The following is a 14,158-nucleotide window of genomic DNA, read 5'->3' as shown; positions in this document are numbered from 1 at the left end:
AAGGAAAAAGCCACTGGGTGTTCCAAAATGTAAAAATTTAAAATAAAAAGAATAACTCATGGACAGCTCAAATTCTCCCCTGATGTGAGGTTAAGAGGACAGTGAAAGAAGGATGGGAAGAGGGGAAGAAGAGAAAGAGGGAGAGGATGACAGTTGAAAGAGTCAGAGAGGTGATTTATGCTTGAGATAAGGAGGTAGAGGGGAAAAGCTGCCATTGTATGTACAGTGAGGGGGCTCCTAGGAGCTCACAAGGGAGTTGCCTTTCACTAAATCTCCACAGCTGCATTCCTGAGGACCCACGGCATACAGGGGTTTCAGTCTGGGTTACCACCACCCTGCTCCTGTCTCTGTCAGGGTAACACTCTTCCTGACTGTGTCTGAGGAATGCCAACCTGAACGTGGCTGTGAGGCTCTCACATATTACATCAAGTTTTGTGGTTTAGCAGATATGCCATCTATCCAAGGCTATTTACAAAGAGAGAAGACAAAGTGCATCTAATACAATCACCCGGCATGCATACACCAAAATCCTACATGAGTGCACACACAAGCGGACACACATGCACACGCACATACACACTTCATCTGAGCCCCAGAGACACTGCTAGGTCACGTAAACAGAACTAGAGCAGTTGCAACCTAGATAATCAAAATAAGCTACAGGTAAGCTGCAAACCATTTTGATGCCCCATGGAGAAGCTCTTACGTAAGGGAAACCTTCTCCCACCTGAGTTTAACTACCACACAAACTGTACTTCACCTGCTCTGAGGAAAAGAGACATAAGAGCATGAACATTTAGCTTAATCACAAAAGCAGGCCATTCAGCTGAATTAGAGTCATGATGCTAGGCTCTACTTATAGTCCATGACATATCTAGCACTGTATCAGTTCTGGTCTTGAACACAATAAGGGCCTCTGCCTTCACCATGAATCTCTGTGATCTATTCCATGCATTTATAACTCTCTGTGTAAGAACACTTCCTGGTTTCAGTGTGAAACTGAAGGGCTTACAACCTGCGACCCTCCTCCTCATCCCAGCCACAGGAGTGCTGACTGGCCAGACAGAGCCTCACACAGAGATATTCAGGGGTCCCACCTTGGCCTTACAAGTGACACGTATATATAAAGCAACACTAAGAGGTGTAGGTGTGTGTGTGTGTGTGTGTGTTTGTGTGAGTGTGTGTGGGGGGGGGGGGGGGGGGGGCTTTAAATCCCACCACTTCACAGCATGTTCTTAACTGAGTGCCGATGAGTGCCAGGTTTTGGTTACTCAGGCCATTATTGAGAACCCAGCTAATTTGCGGCACACAATGACCCTGTGTGTGTTTGTAATGTAAACACAAACATGGTCCTCTGCTGTCCACCGACGCCCTGACCTCATCGTGCTTACACAAGTTTCCGATAAAGGTCACTAGAGATCACCGAGTTTTACAAACTTGATAGTTTAAATCTGGATGAACTACAACTGTTATTTTATACTCTCTCCTAGACATATGTGTACTGAAATATACTGTAGATACATCTACTCCCCAAATATTTACTCTGCTTCTGTTTGTGTTGGGGATAGTGAAACTGCCCGTGGAGCCAGTGGAGTCAGTTAGCTAACTGTGGTAGACATCTTCTGCCAGCTGTTTAAAAACAGCTACTTGTCCACGGAACTGGGGCAGTGATGCAAAGCTAACCTCCTCCAAGATGCAGTAAAAACTGTGTCATGGCTTTGTAGGATATTAACAGCAGTATATTGGTGTGTGAGTGCTATAGTCAGGGCAATGCCACAGCGACACCATCGGTTTGACACGTGACACCTGTGTCATTTTGAGCCAGCTGCGAGTCCCTCAAATGTTTGTGTTTCTTCAAAGCTGCCTGTGATAGTTCTGAGAGAGAATAATATCCATGGGAAATATGGCTGGATGTACCAAGTGGATAAAGCACCCTTGAATGGGCCATGGACTTAAGACTTGATCTGTCTGACCAAAAACTTGTCAACTGGGGTTCACCTGTTTTTTTTTCAAATATTAAATTTCAAACACCAATCAAAATAGATAGATGATAACTGTAATGTAAATCACTGATTATTTTCACAGAGCAGCACAAGGTGGGCATTAAAATTATTCCATGCTTCACCGTTATTAACAACTGCACTGGCCAGCTCAAGCAGGGCATGGAGGGCATGGAGTGGCTTCTTGTTTCAGAGAAACACAAGCTCCTGTCCTTCTGCTATTCTCTCAGCACTTCTCCTCCATCTCCCCCTTGCCTTACTTCACCTTCTCCACAAGCACAGTGCACTGCTGACTGTCTGACAGAATGAGAGACAAAACTCATTGACCCCTGGGAGGTCATCTAAACCCCTCCCTCAGTGAGACGCAGGGCGGGGCCAAGAACACAACCCTGGCCTTACCGTGGAAGCCCACACTTGTCCTCGGGGTGGCATCGAGGTCCTGCGGGAATTGGAAGGAGTAGCCCAACAGCGCCCCCACTGCGCTGCAGAAAAGAAGCAGGCGCAGCAGGGCAGCGAGGGTGTCCATCTTCCCTGCTGCCGCGTCGTCCCACTCACTGCCTCACCAGGGAAGGATGTTCAGCGCAGTATTTTAGGCACAGGGACCACCTAAACCTGGGGATTAATGACAGGTTTACTGCTCGCACTGTTTTACCTGGCTGATAGAAGTGACAAGCGCAACACACAATATAAAAGTCCTTTGTTTTATTCCTCTAATCCTCTAACAAGACAAGGCATAGGGTTTTTTGGTCACAGTTTTTTATAGGAATTCCAGAAATAGCAAAACTCATCATGTTTATCATAAAAATCATAAAAGTCATAAAAATGTCTATGATAAACTTTGTTTATTACTTCAACATAAAGTTTATGTTGAAGTAATAAAAAAGAAAGTTGTTTGATGTGCTGCACATGTATGGAATTTGGGCATAGCTTTGGAAACATTACTCAGAGAAAAGTCCCACAGCTTAAAAGAGCAGATGACTGCACATAGCTGTGTCAGAAGATACTGCTGGCTAATTTAACAGCCAAATAGGCTGCACACTCTTACCAACTGCACACACACACACACACGAAGACACACACACAAGGCAGAACTGTGCTCCCACCAATTAAACAGCACAAAGCAATCAGCCATGTAATCTCTTCCATTTCATTTGGTACTTGCACTGAGAAAAGACCCACACTGATGTGGTGGATTTCTTACAAATGAGCAGACAGGGGAATAAGGCATACTTCTTTAGCACTCTGCACTAAATGACTGTTCAAACTCTGTGGCATTTAGCCTAGCCTGTTCATGAACTATCAACAAATGTGATGCAAATTTCACTCATATCTCCATCCTCCACTGAACGGTTGAGTTTCTACTGAACAGCCTGGCAGAAAAGACACATATATAACGCGTCAGGACAGAAAGTGAAAGGTTAGCACTGTCTGATGGTTTTCATTTTCAAAACATGGAGAGGTAATAAAAATTTGAAAATGCTAATGTTTCTCTCGACTGCATTTTTCTGTGATGGATATGTGTTAATGCCATGGTACAGGCTTCTTACAGGGCTTCTGCATGAAGTTACTGTGGTAGCAATTCATCACTTTATATTACCGTAAAAACAAGCTAGCCCTCATATCTCAGACAGTCATCTCTGAGTAGATTAAAAATAACTGTATTCTGTAAGTTAATGATGATTGGCAACACTTGGAGGTTAGAAAAAAATGACAAAAAGTAGATAGAGTGGCCACTTCAGGTAATCACATCCTCTCCAACAGGAAGAAAAATCCTATCTCTGCTCTCCAGCAGGAGGAAAGATCATGTCTCTCCACTCCAACAGATAGACCATGACCATGTCTGCATTCTCCAAACTCCATACCTTTGACATTATAGGCAAGCTGTTCAGAAAGCTACCTGCATGTAATAAAGACACTGCAAATGAATTGTGCATGATGGATCTGGGTTAGGAATGGCAGCCAATCTATGAGGATTACCACACCAGTTTGGTGTCATTGGGAGAGACAGGCAAAAGCAGCCAGGACAGGCCCCCTGTTGTACCCTGAGCACAACGAGAACCCCTGCCTGTTATGCCAAACACTGCCGGCCCGCCCGGGGGAGGACCCAGTATGGCAGGGGCTGAGGAATAACGCTCCCCAACACATTCCATGGAGGGCGCCTTACCTTGTCTGATTTGATTTAGAGAGGCTGTGATCCCCTCCTCCTCACACACACACACTCCGTTTGATGCTGTCGAGCTATAGGACAGATTCGTCCTTTCTCTCTCTCTCTCTCTCTCTCTCTCACACACACACACACACATACACACACACTACCCTTGCTGCTCTAGCTATAGAACAGACTCATCCTCACACACACACACACACACACACATTGTGTTTATCTCTTGCTCTTGCTTGCTTTCACACATGCACACACTGACATTCCCTACTACCAAGCTTCATGGAAAAATAACTGTTTCTCTCATCGTTCACACCCTTTCACAGCCCTGTGGCCCCTACCCCTTTGCCCTTCGCTACCCTTTAGTCTCCCCTCTCTGTGTACACACTGGGGAGGGTCTGGGACTGTCACAGCGCCTGTCCTAAATGCCACTGAGGAGACCAAGTGCTGCGGAGCAGCTGTCTGCAAAACCCAAAACCTCAGCGATGTGCAGCATTTAGATATGACCACCCTTGAAAAGATCAGGATGCTGAAACATATTTAAAAAATACTTTTCAGGCTTCAAAATGCACCCAAATGTAGCTGTCTAGCTCTCAGCTTGCAGAATACTGCAGTATTAAACATGCATATCAAATGATGTAGCATATGGAATATCCCTAATGATAATTGCTATGAATGAACCAGGTTTTAAAACTCTGGACCTTTCCTTATATTGAATCTCAGAATACTCAAAAGTTGCAAAAGGTTTAATAAATGCCTCTGTGATACATCCTAATGCAGCTCATCCGTCATTCCTAAAAAAATGAAACATAAAACATCAAGGGGTGGATCTGCAAGGGAGTGATGCATTTACTGAGGACCAAACATGCAGATGCAATAAGCCAGAGCTGAATCTTAGGGCTGTGATTTCATAAGCTGTATGACAGTGGTCCAAAAATGCTGAAGATGTTGCAAACAGGTGCACAGAATAATAATTATAATATTATTAATAATAAAAATAATGAATGCTGAGATACACATGTACTGCAAATTGTTTTCAACAGATCGAGAGCCACATTCTTGAGTAAAAAGCATTATGTAGCAGAAAGAGGAGCGTGAGAGATGCTATTCCTTTAAACACCACCTCTCCCCTTTCCCACACACACACCTCACCATCCTACCCGCTCCTACACGGGATGGATATTTATCTCCCTGTGGCCACTCCTACAACACCGGCTCCACCCACTCCTTCATCTACATAAACTTTTTTTTTTTTTTTTTTGCAAATTTATGTGGAGCCTTTTGGTCCAGTACCATTTAACATGGTTGATTCTGCTCAGTCTGGTGCCACTGCAGCACAAGAGTAAATTGTAAACTTCCTTTGCAGCATCTTTTTGTGACTAAATGCAACCAGACATTCCCTCAGTTTGCTTTGACATACACAGTATCTACAGATGGGGGCAGAAGAGAGGACAGCTAGCAACATTGAAAAAATAAGCTTGGTAAAACAATATGACAGACATTTTAGAGGGCAACAGTCACTTTTGATTTGAGCAATAGAGTATAAACTGAGTCCTTCTGAGGGAGAAATAATTTAACTATCACTTTGTTTTCAAATATATCAAAAGCACAAAAATACAAAGCACTATTTTTTCAGAATCTGCTGAAGGTGTGCACTTTGCTCTTTGTATGTATGCTTTGAATTTTTCACCCTGCCCCTGCATCCCAACACGCATCACACCAAAACACGTCATGTTATTAGATTAAAGCATTCAAGAGCGTGACAAGACCAGAAAGGAAAGACGCCCGGAGTTGCAAATTGAAGGGTTGCTGCTATTTAAAAAATAATAAAATGCTGGGATTTTCTGTCGGATCCAGGGAATGTAAAGAGACAAGCATGAAATAGCCACTGCTGAAAAGATTTGTCCATTAAAAATCCTGCACAAAAGGAAGTGCCTCAGTGCCGGAAACCCTACAGCGTGGACAGATCATTCTGAGACTCTTAATTTACTGAATCCATGAATTTTAAGGAGCACAGCGCATTTTGCAAACTCTGTATTTTAAATCTGGATGACCTATAAGCATATTATGTTCAAAAGTCCATTCTCAACGTTACCATTCTATGGTGAGTTCTATGTAGGATCCCTGGTTTGACCTTTTGAGGACAGGAGTACTTATGAACCCTTAAATAGCCCTTGCAGAAAACATTGTGAGAGATGTTTGCATTCTCAGTAATTTGAAAATAAAGTTAGCCTCACTCTAAACAACGTGCAAAAGCCTGCCTGCTTATCCACACCATAGAGAATTGTTGCCAGTCTGCCCCATTGGTGACACATCTCAAAACTCCTACCATCTGGGGAGGGTTGTGTGGAAAATGTTTGGTCTTCCATATTCTGTGTTTGTATTTAATGCAATGCATCTGATTGGTTGCTGTCCTCAATCACACACACCCCTGGGCATGGACATGGAAAGGAAGAACCAGGAAGAAGTTCATTTTCTATCTTTGGGTTTACAGTTGTCACTGGACCAGTAGCTGTGAGTTTCTAAATCATGGACAATACAGAGGAAAGCAACAGATTTACCTTTCTGTGATTCATTTTGTATCCATTTTCCAACTGGTGGAGGTCAATGCCTGTCTGCCTGCAGTCCTTAGAGAGGTTTTTTAACTTAACCTCATGCTACTGATGAATTTCTTGTGTATACATTCCCTCCTGCTATGGCCCCGGGGGAATCAGGAAGGCTTCAGATGTCCAGTGTGGATTTGTTTTGTTTAATTTGATTTTTTTCAGAAGGTGTGAATTAACGTGACCCTCATGTTTTCTGGGGTAAAAATTCATTGTGTCAAAAATATTAATTTACTCTCTGCAATGTTAATATGAATAAAGAACATTTTGTTCTGTTTGAGCAGAAAAAGTATCCAATACAGACATTTTTCCGTTATACCCAGCTCTTTGGCAGCACCCCTATCCAAGCCTGATCTTTCCATCCCCTTCTGTGTAATCTTAAATGTGGAAGCTTTACTAAAGGGTGTGTGGTAGCTGTTTGAATGTAATTATGTAGTTCTACTGTCAAGTGAATTGCATTTGCATTTGCGTGTTGAACTAGTAGTCAGCAGTGTCCTTGTTTGGGCAACTTTCATGCCACTTTTGTATTCACACCTAGAAAGTTGCTCTGCTAAATGACAAAAAAAAGTAAATGTAAATGTTATTTTTTCCAATTTAATTGGTTGTATGAATAAACATGGAGGCAAATATATATGTTACACTTGACTATATGTAGCATTTCATAAGAGAAGCATTTAAGAATTTTCAGGTGTATTTGTAACATGAACTTTAGCCAGATGTTACATTTATGAATCTGCAGCATGGTCAGTAGTTCTCCAAAAAAAAACATTTTATTAAATAAAGTAAATTAAAATATACAACATTCATAATAATAATTACAATAATAAATGTAGCCTACACAATATAATCAAGTATTTAAATATGAGTATGACTTTGAATATTAACATGCCATTGCTTGTCTAGAGGATTATTATCAGCAAATAGAATCAGGTCAACAGTCTTTTTACACCCAATCAAAAACAAAGAAATGTAAGGACGTTTTCATGGCTTAACTTATTGGGAACCATTGTGCTTAGCTTCAGTATTCTAACTCTTCACCATTTTTCTCAGATTCCCCCTCAGAAGGATTCCAAGGAGAGGCCTGTGAAGGTCCAATTGTGGATGGGGACAGTTAGCTAAAGAAACAACATTCAGCTTATTGAGCAAGAGAGACAGTGACAGGCGTTATGGAAATCAGACAAGGGGAACAAATTCTCCATTAGCGTTCACACCCTTACATAAGAGACATGGCTTTAATATGCAAATCTGCAACAGCACTGTAGTGTACTGTGTCGCTGTACTGGGCTGATCGTACGAACAGCTCACATGATGACCGCTGGGACACACAGAATGCCTTTTGGTCTCCAGCCTTATAAAGATTTCATACACTGAGGAGCTTAAACTGGGCTGGACCTGAAATGAAACGTATACTGAAATAAAACTAAGCCGCAACAGTACTAATCACAAGTGAACAGTGAAACAGATCTGTGTAACTGACAATGAACACAGAAATGCCCACGGAGGTATGTTATTACCAATGACTACCTCAATGCTGACTCCTCATCTAAGCCCAGTGGTGCAACTTTGAGACAGAAGCTGAGTTTACTGAATCCAGACTAGATTCAGAAATCAGCCAGAGTTATTCTGAAATGGCTTGCATTGGGCTACACAAATGCATGAATCGCTTTCTCTATCCCTTCAGGCAACCACACTAATAGCTACAGTGTACAGTGTACACTAGTGTGTTCACAATTTCTTGTTTTGGCATTCACGTCCTTCCTCTCAGTTTACCAGCAGTAGTCAAACCACAAACCAACACGAACCTCTGCGTCAATACAAAGTTTGCATCCCAGCTGAACCTCTACAGGAGACGAACCCGATTACCACGTCACCAGACACCGCGTGCACCTGCTGCCAGCCGTGTTGCCCAGAGACGTGCACGCGAGCCTCGTTTTTGCCCACCGCGTGACGCTGTCAGCAATGGCACAGGCAAACTTTCGGGACTGCTTTCCTCTTCCATTCGCGTAGCACGAAAGAGTAACCCACAGGCACAGGGCTCCTCTTTACTGCGGCCTCGAACGCGTGTCTGTTTAAAACGCTTGTTGATCTGCGAGGCTGACAGCAGGTATAGGGTAGATTAATCTCGTGAAGAATTTATACCAGGGAGAATATTCGCCGCTGTGTCAGAGAACAATTGTCTGGGCTGATCTTGTAGGCTACTCAGTGCTACACTGTATAACTGGTAGACTATAAGCGCATTTCCATGACTCGAAACCTTTACTGTGTGTTTTCTGCGATACATCCAGCATAAAAGGGTGAACAGATAAAACGGTGGGATAAAGCATCTCTCCGCTGGAAGGAAAAGTCCCTATCCCTATCGTCCAGAGACGATAACATACTGTGCTATCTTGTGTCAATCGAATCCATTATGCCTAGTGTCAGTGTGGTAATAGACGTAGGTAAATTAGCGAGGATATTTTCATTGTACGTTAGCCGTCATGTGCCTTGTACTCAATCCAAGGTTAAACAAACCACGTTTGCTGAGGGCACTTTATCCCGCAGCAATGCTATCATTTGGCGTACAGCTGGTATCGACTGAAACAGACCGTGCGATTTCTGCGTGACTGCAAAAAATTATACGATAAAAAGTGGACGCACAGCAGTCATCAGTGAATGGCCGTTTCCTTTCTGGATCTACGCATATCAATATTTATCTTAAGTTGTGGCGACTGATGTGGGCACGTGCTGGAGAGGTTTTCATTTAATCCATGAAAAATGTATGAACTGTAAATGGCTGTAAGTGCCTGCCACTCCCTCTCATGCAGTCTGCAGAATATGTTGTCTTGGGCTACCTAATACAGTAGCCTACAAACACATTGTGATATCACACAAAGCTGTACATAGCCTACCTATATACATCTATCACATACACATTTAAAATAAACTGAAGCTATATTGTCCGGAAGGCGTACAAAAATAATGCGAGTAAATCGATACGACTTTAACAAATGCACTTGAAATCGTTGTGGCGGGTTTTAAAAGGACAGTTAATCTAATCTACATCACACTCATCGTGTCTTGTTCTCCTCTGCCTCTGTGGTAGGCTACTTTCTCTAGTTGCTGGTAGCCACATAGTGCTCATAACTGTTTATATATGGATATAATGAACCATGACAAACGTATCCCATTTTATCTTACCTGCTTGTGGCAAGGACCCATGAAGAATCGGGTGTTCGGTTCGTTAAGACAGTGAAATCCTTGCGCTGCATGCGCGATCCGGCCACATGCCCCGCGAGTATTAGACCAATCTGGCGCACTGTAGTTGAAGTTTTCTTGAAGTGGAGATTCATGATCACAGGTATAAACACGCCCCTTCATTAACATGAAGCCGCCCTCACAAACATTTCTCACCAATGAACCTCGTGCCTGAAATTGTACTTAGCTGATTATGTTTAATTTAAAAAATGCCCATCTACGACTTCGTTTTTCTGTCACAACAAAGCGTTATACACTTCAGATTGATGGTCTTACATTTACATTTACATTTATTCATTTAGCAGACACTTTTTTCCAAAGCGACGTACAAAAGTGCATATAGTGGGTAAACAGGCAGAAGGGCAAGATGTGTACAGGTCATAAAATGCAGAGAGTGCTGAAGCTGAGCACAAGGTCGGTGTAGCGAGTCAGAACTAATCTGATCTAAGGTTACATATATCGAATACAATCACTGGGACAGTAAAGTACCGTTATACTACCTAGGCAAAAACGTGCTACAAATACAAGGTAAGAGGTAGAGCTACAAGTACAAGCCAAGAATCTTAGATTTACAAGGTCAAAATAGCAAGGGTGTCAGTCCACGTAGAGTCTGAAGAGATGTGTCTTCAGCCCACGTCTGAAGGGTTGGAGTGAAGGAATTGTTCTCAGGGGGGTGGGGAGTTCATTCCACCACTGGCGGGCGATGATGGAAAAGCTGGTAAGAGGACAGTATGTTATGTACAGATCTCGAGTTGTGAAGATGTTTTTAATTGCATTTTAAATAACCGATTAGGTAGACTATATGCAAATGAACAGCAGTAGGAGAAACAGAAGGGTTTATTTTCTGTTGTTTTTTTTAACTGTAACTGTAAAAACGTAAGTTGTTACTTTAATAAATGTTGTCGACACCAAGGGCGTAACTTTGGGTTGAACATTGGGGGAGGGGGGGGGGGGGGGGGGGGGGTGAGGTCTCCATTAATGTGATTATTTGGGGGGTTGTATTGGCAGGTTTTGATTATTGGGGGGGTTAAACCCCCCCCCCCCCAATCCCCCAGTAATTTACGCCCATGGTAGTCACCATTTCAACATCACTCCACTACGTGCATAGTGGAGTCCAAATTCCAGTTTTCCTGCAACTGCAGCGTGGTATAGGTTGCGCGCTATTGCCCTGGAGGTGAGAAAAATTATTGCCGTTGTTGATAATGCATTAGTGATTTGATGGACACTTTTAAGATATATTTTAATATGGCATTTTAGACCTAAAATATGGCTGCGTGAATTATGAGATTTAGGTTATGCACAGCCTAAACTTAAATGAGCTGTAAGCAACTGTTCTTCTTCCATCTTCCATCGAGCGACAAACAGGCAACGTTCGAGTTTGTTCCATTAGTCTTCTGTAGTGAATACTTAACATAAACGTGCAGTTACACTTCCTGTGTAAGATTTCTCCATGTTCAATTCAGTCGTATGCAAGGCACAGTCAAGACTATATTCAACCATCCCCCAGTCGTTTTTTTATTGACTCTGTTTTCTTATATTTAACCAGTAAGTTTGGGTTCATTCACTTCCCATTCCTGTGAAGTTAAAAGAAAAGCAATCCAAAATATATTAAATATTTTCTACTTACATTTTAATTTCAAATCCAAAGCTGTCATAAAAAACAGTAACTTCTGCCTTCAAACAAACTTAGGAATTCTAAATAGATAAAATCATAAATCGTTGCGCAACGAAAAAAGACCAATATGGGGATAGTTTATATTTAAATAGTGAAACTTGGCTAGTTTTGCCAGTGTAGTAAGTGTAGAGACCCTATCATAATTTCAATATCTTAAAACTATCCCCTTTTTGGGATTTTTTAAAACTTGGAAGGAGCTGAATCTCTTCATCTGTCACATGACCTGCCACGAATATATCAGCTGTTTGTATTACCGCTATACACACTCACTTAATTTGGTTTCGATGTCAGCGTTAGGAACCATATTCATATATGCGGATTTGTGACATAAAAACAGCCGAATCCCCAGACGTGTTTCCATGAAACTTTTGGGTCAATTTTCTGCCATCTGCCGTCACATTTGAAGAACTACACAATCCTTTTCATCGTGTACACCCATCGAGCGACGTACAGCACCGGGAGTGAAACAGCAAGTGAAGCAGCATTTTCATTCCGCGGGGAAATTTATTAACTCTTTAACTCTCTATTAACTTTTGGCCATTTTAATAACAATATCAGTATTAAAAAATCTGAGGGTCAGAAAACACTGCAGCGTTTACAAAGAAAAGGTACTTTACAATGTTTGACTATTTTATCCATTTGGATGGAGTTTAGACACAAATTCTACTAAAATAAAACAAAAAACAGATTCAGATCCGATTATTAAAATACCAAAAACATATCCACACAGATGAATACAATCCAAGACAGTATACTTCAAGGGGAATTAAAATAAAAAATGCAGGGGAGATCCCTGTACCTTAGTTGCACTTAACATTCATCAAAACTCCAGTCAGTGCAGGGGAAAAATAACACTTCTAGGATGAACAATAGTGTTTTGAGAATGTTGTGCTGGGTTTATAGTGCTCAAAAATATATTCCTTCCATTAACATGCCTTTGAAGTTTAACAAAGTGTCACACTAAAGAGAGGAATGCATCAAACTTGACACGTCTTGACAAATATAAACAACTTAATTGTTGGTGGTGAGTTTCTTGCTTTTTGTATTGACTAACCGACCTTGTGACATGTCAAAAAGCGCTTAACAATCAATGGCATAAAAATAGTTTGTGCGTGTCTTGCTTTTGGGCTGTACTGACCAGAAACAACCAACAAATACAAACACAGGTATCATACTAATGTACAGTCATTTTTTTCCATTACGCAAAAAATTACGCTTGGAACCCAGTGTAGTCTGTGGGAATAAATAAAATGGTGCTAACTGCTGAAATATGTAATTGCAGCTGGTTCAGAGTCAGAATTATCCTTGAGTATTTGGCTGTTGTATTCTCTGCTTAAGAAACCACATTTGCAAATGGATTTGCTTTTGATCAAACAGATATATTAAAAATACAGGCTTTGAATTCTCAAGTATCAATGACAGATAATTAATTGGCCTTCAAAACTACAAATATACTTGTTTTTACCAACAACACCCATATGTGCTATGAAGACAAACATGAGAAAACTGTAGTCACGCTCAAAATAGCCGCTGCGGAAAAGGACTCTTGCAGGTGTTGATGTGCATCCCTCTGTGGATTGAATGGCAGGGAGGCAATACAAAACAGAGCATGACAGAATCTGAGAATGTAAGAGTGACAGTATGAGAGAATATGAAACTGTCATAGAGAATGAGCAAATATGACTCCATAAGAGAATATGAGAGAGCATGCCAGAGCATACAAGAGTATGAGAGCATGAGAGTGTGAGAGAGTATGAGTATGAGACAGAGTGTGACACAATGGCAAAGGCACACTGTGCCCCCCCCCCCCCCCCCTCAGCCTTGCTCAATCACTCAGGCTCTTCATTGCAGGACAGACTGAGGAGGGAAATCCACCAAAAAAGAAAATTTCCAATTTACTGTCATTCAGTTTCTTCAAATCAAATGGCTGTCTTTTTATGTCTCAAACTGAACTCCCTACATCCTTTCATACCACAGACTATCAAGGTCTAAAGTCCAGTGTTGACCGCTGCTCAGTTGTCCATACAGAGCGCATGTTTCATTTGGTATGTGCATCGTTTGTTGTGAACTCTGAGTACAAATTTGATAGAGCTAGCTATGCACAGCACTTAGACACAGAGCTGGGGAAAATTCCATTGCAATTCGGTCAATCCAGGAAACACTGAAATTAAATTCATTTATTGAAAAATCTTCACTGAAAACAATGAGCGATTTTCAATTCCTGAACTGAGTTTCAGTTAATTCCCTGAATTGTCTGGACTGAAATGGAACTGACTCGCACCTGATTAGAAGCATCCTAAAGGCAATGCATCGCAGCAGTCCCTTCTCTTTCTTTAAGGTACTCTCTCCAGTGGTCAGGCAGGAGGTTGTGTCTCCTCAGGGGAAGAGACACCATCTTAGTCCACTTATGCTCAGCACACCTCGAATTCTGAATCTTAACTGAATATTAACTGTCCCATAGCTACCTACTTTACTACAGTAAACC

General features: G+C 41.7%; 1 protein-coding gene across 1 annotated transcript in view; it reads right to left on the bottom strand.

Annotated features, from left to right (window-relative positions):
• Positions 1-10,046, bottom strand: part of LOC118789832 (semaphorin-4G-like) — a 41,920-nt gene extending 31,874 nt beyond the window's left edge. Inside the window, exons 1-2 of the mRNA XM_036546499.1 lie at positions 9,942-10,046; positions 2,400-2,612 (exon numbers count right to left, since the gene is read on the bottom strand). Of these exons, the coding sequence (XP_036402392.1) occupies positions 2,400-2,526 (127 nt within the window). The 5' untranslated portion in view covers positions 2,527-2,612; positions 9,942-10,046. The remainder of the gene's footprint in view (positions 1-2,399; positions 2,613-9,941) is intronic.
• Positions 10,047-14,158: the final 4,112 nt, after the last annotated feature.

The sequence above is a fragment of the Megalops cyprinoides genome, chromosome 15 (genome assembly GCF_013368585.1).
Source record: "Megalops cyprinoides isolate fMegCyp1 chromosome 15, fMegCyp1.pri, whole genome shotgun sequence".
Classification (NCBI taxonomy): Eukaryota; Metazoa; Chordata; class Actinopteri; order Elopiformes; family Megalopidae; genus Megalops; species Megalops cyprinoides.
This window is presented reverse-complemented; position numbering and strand designations above follow the sequence as displayed.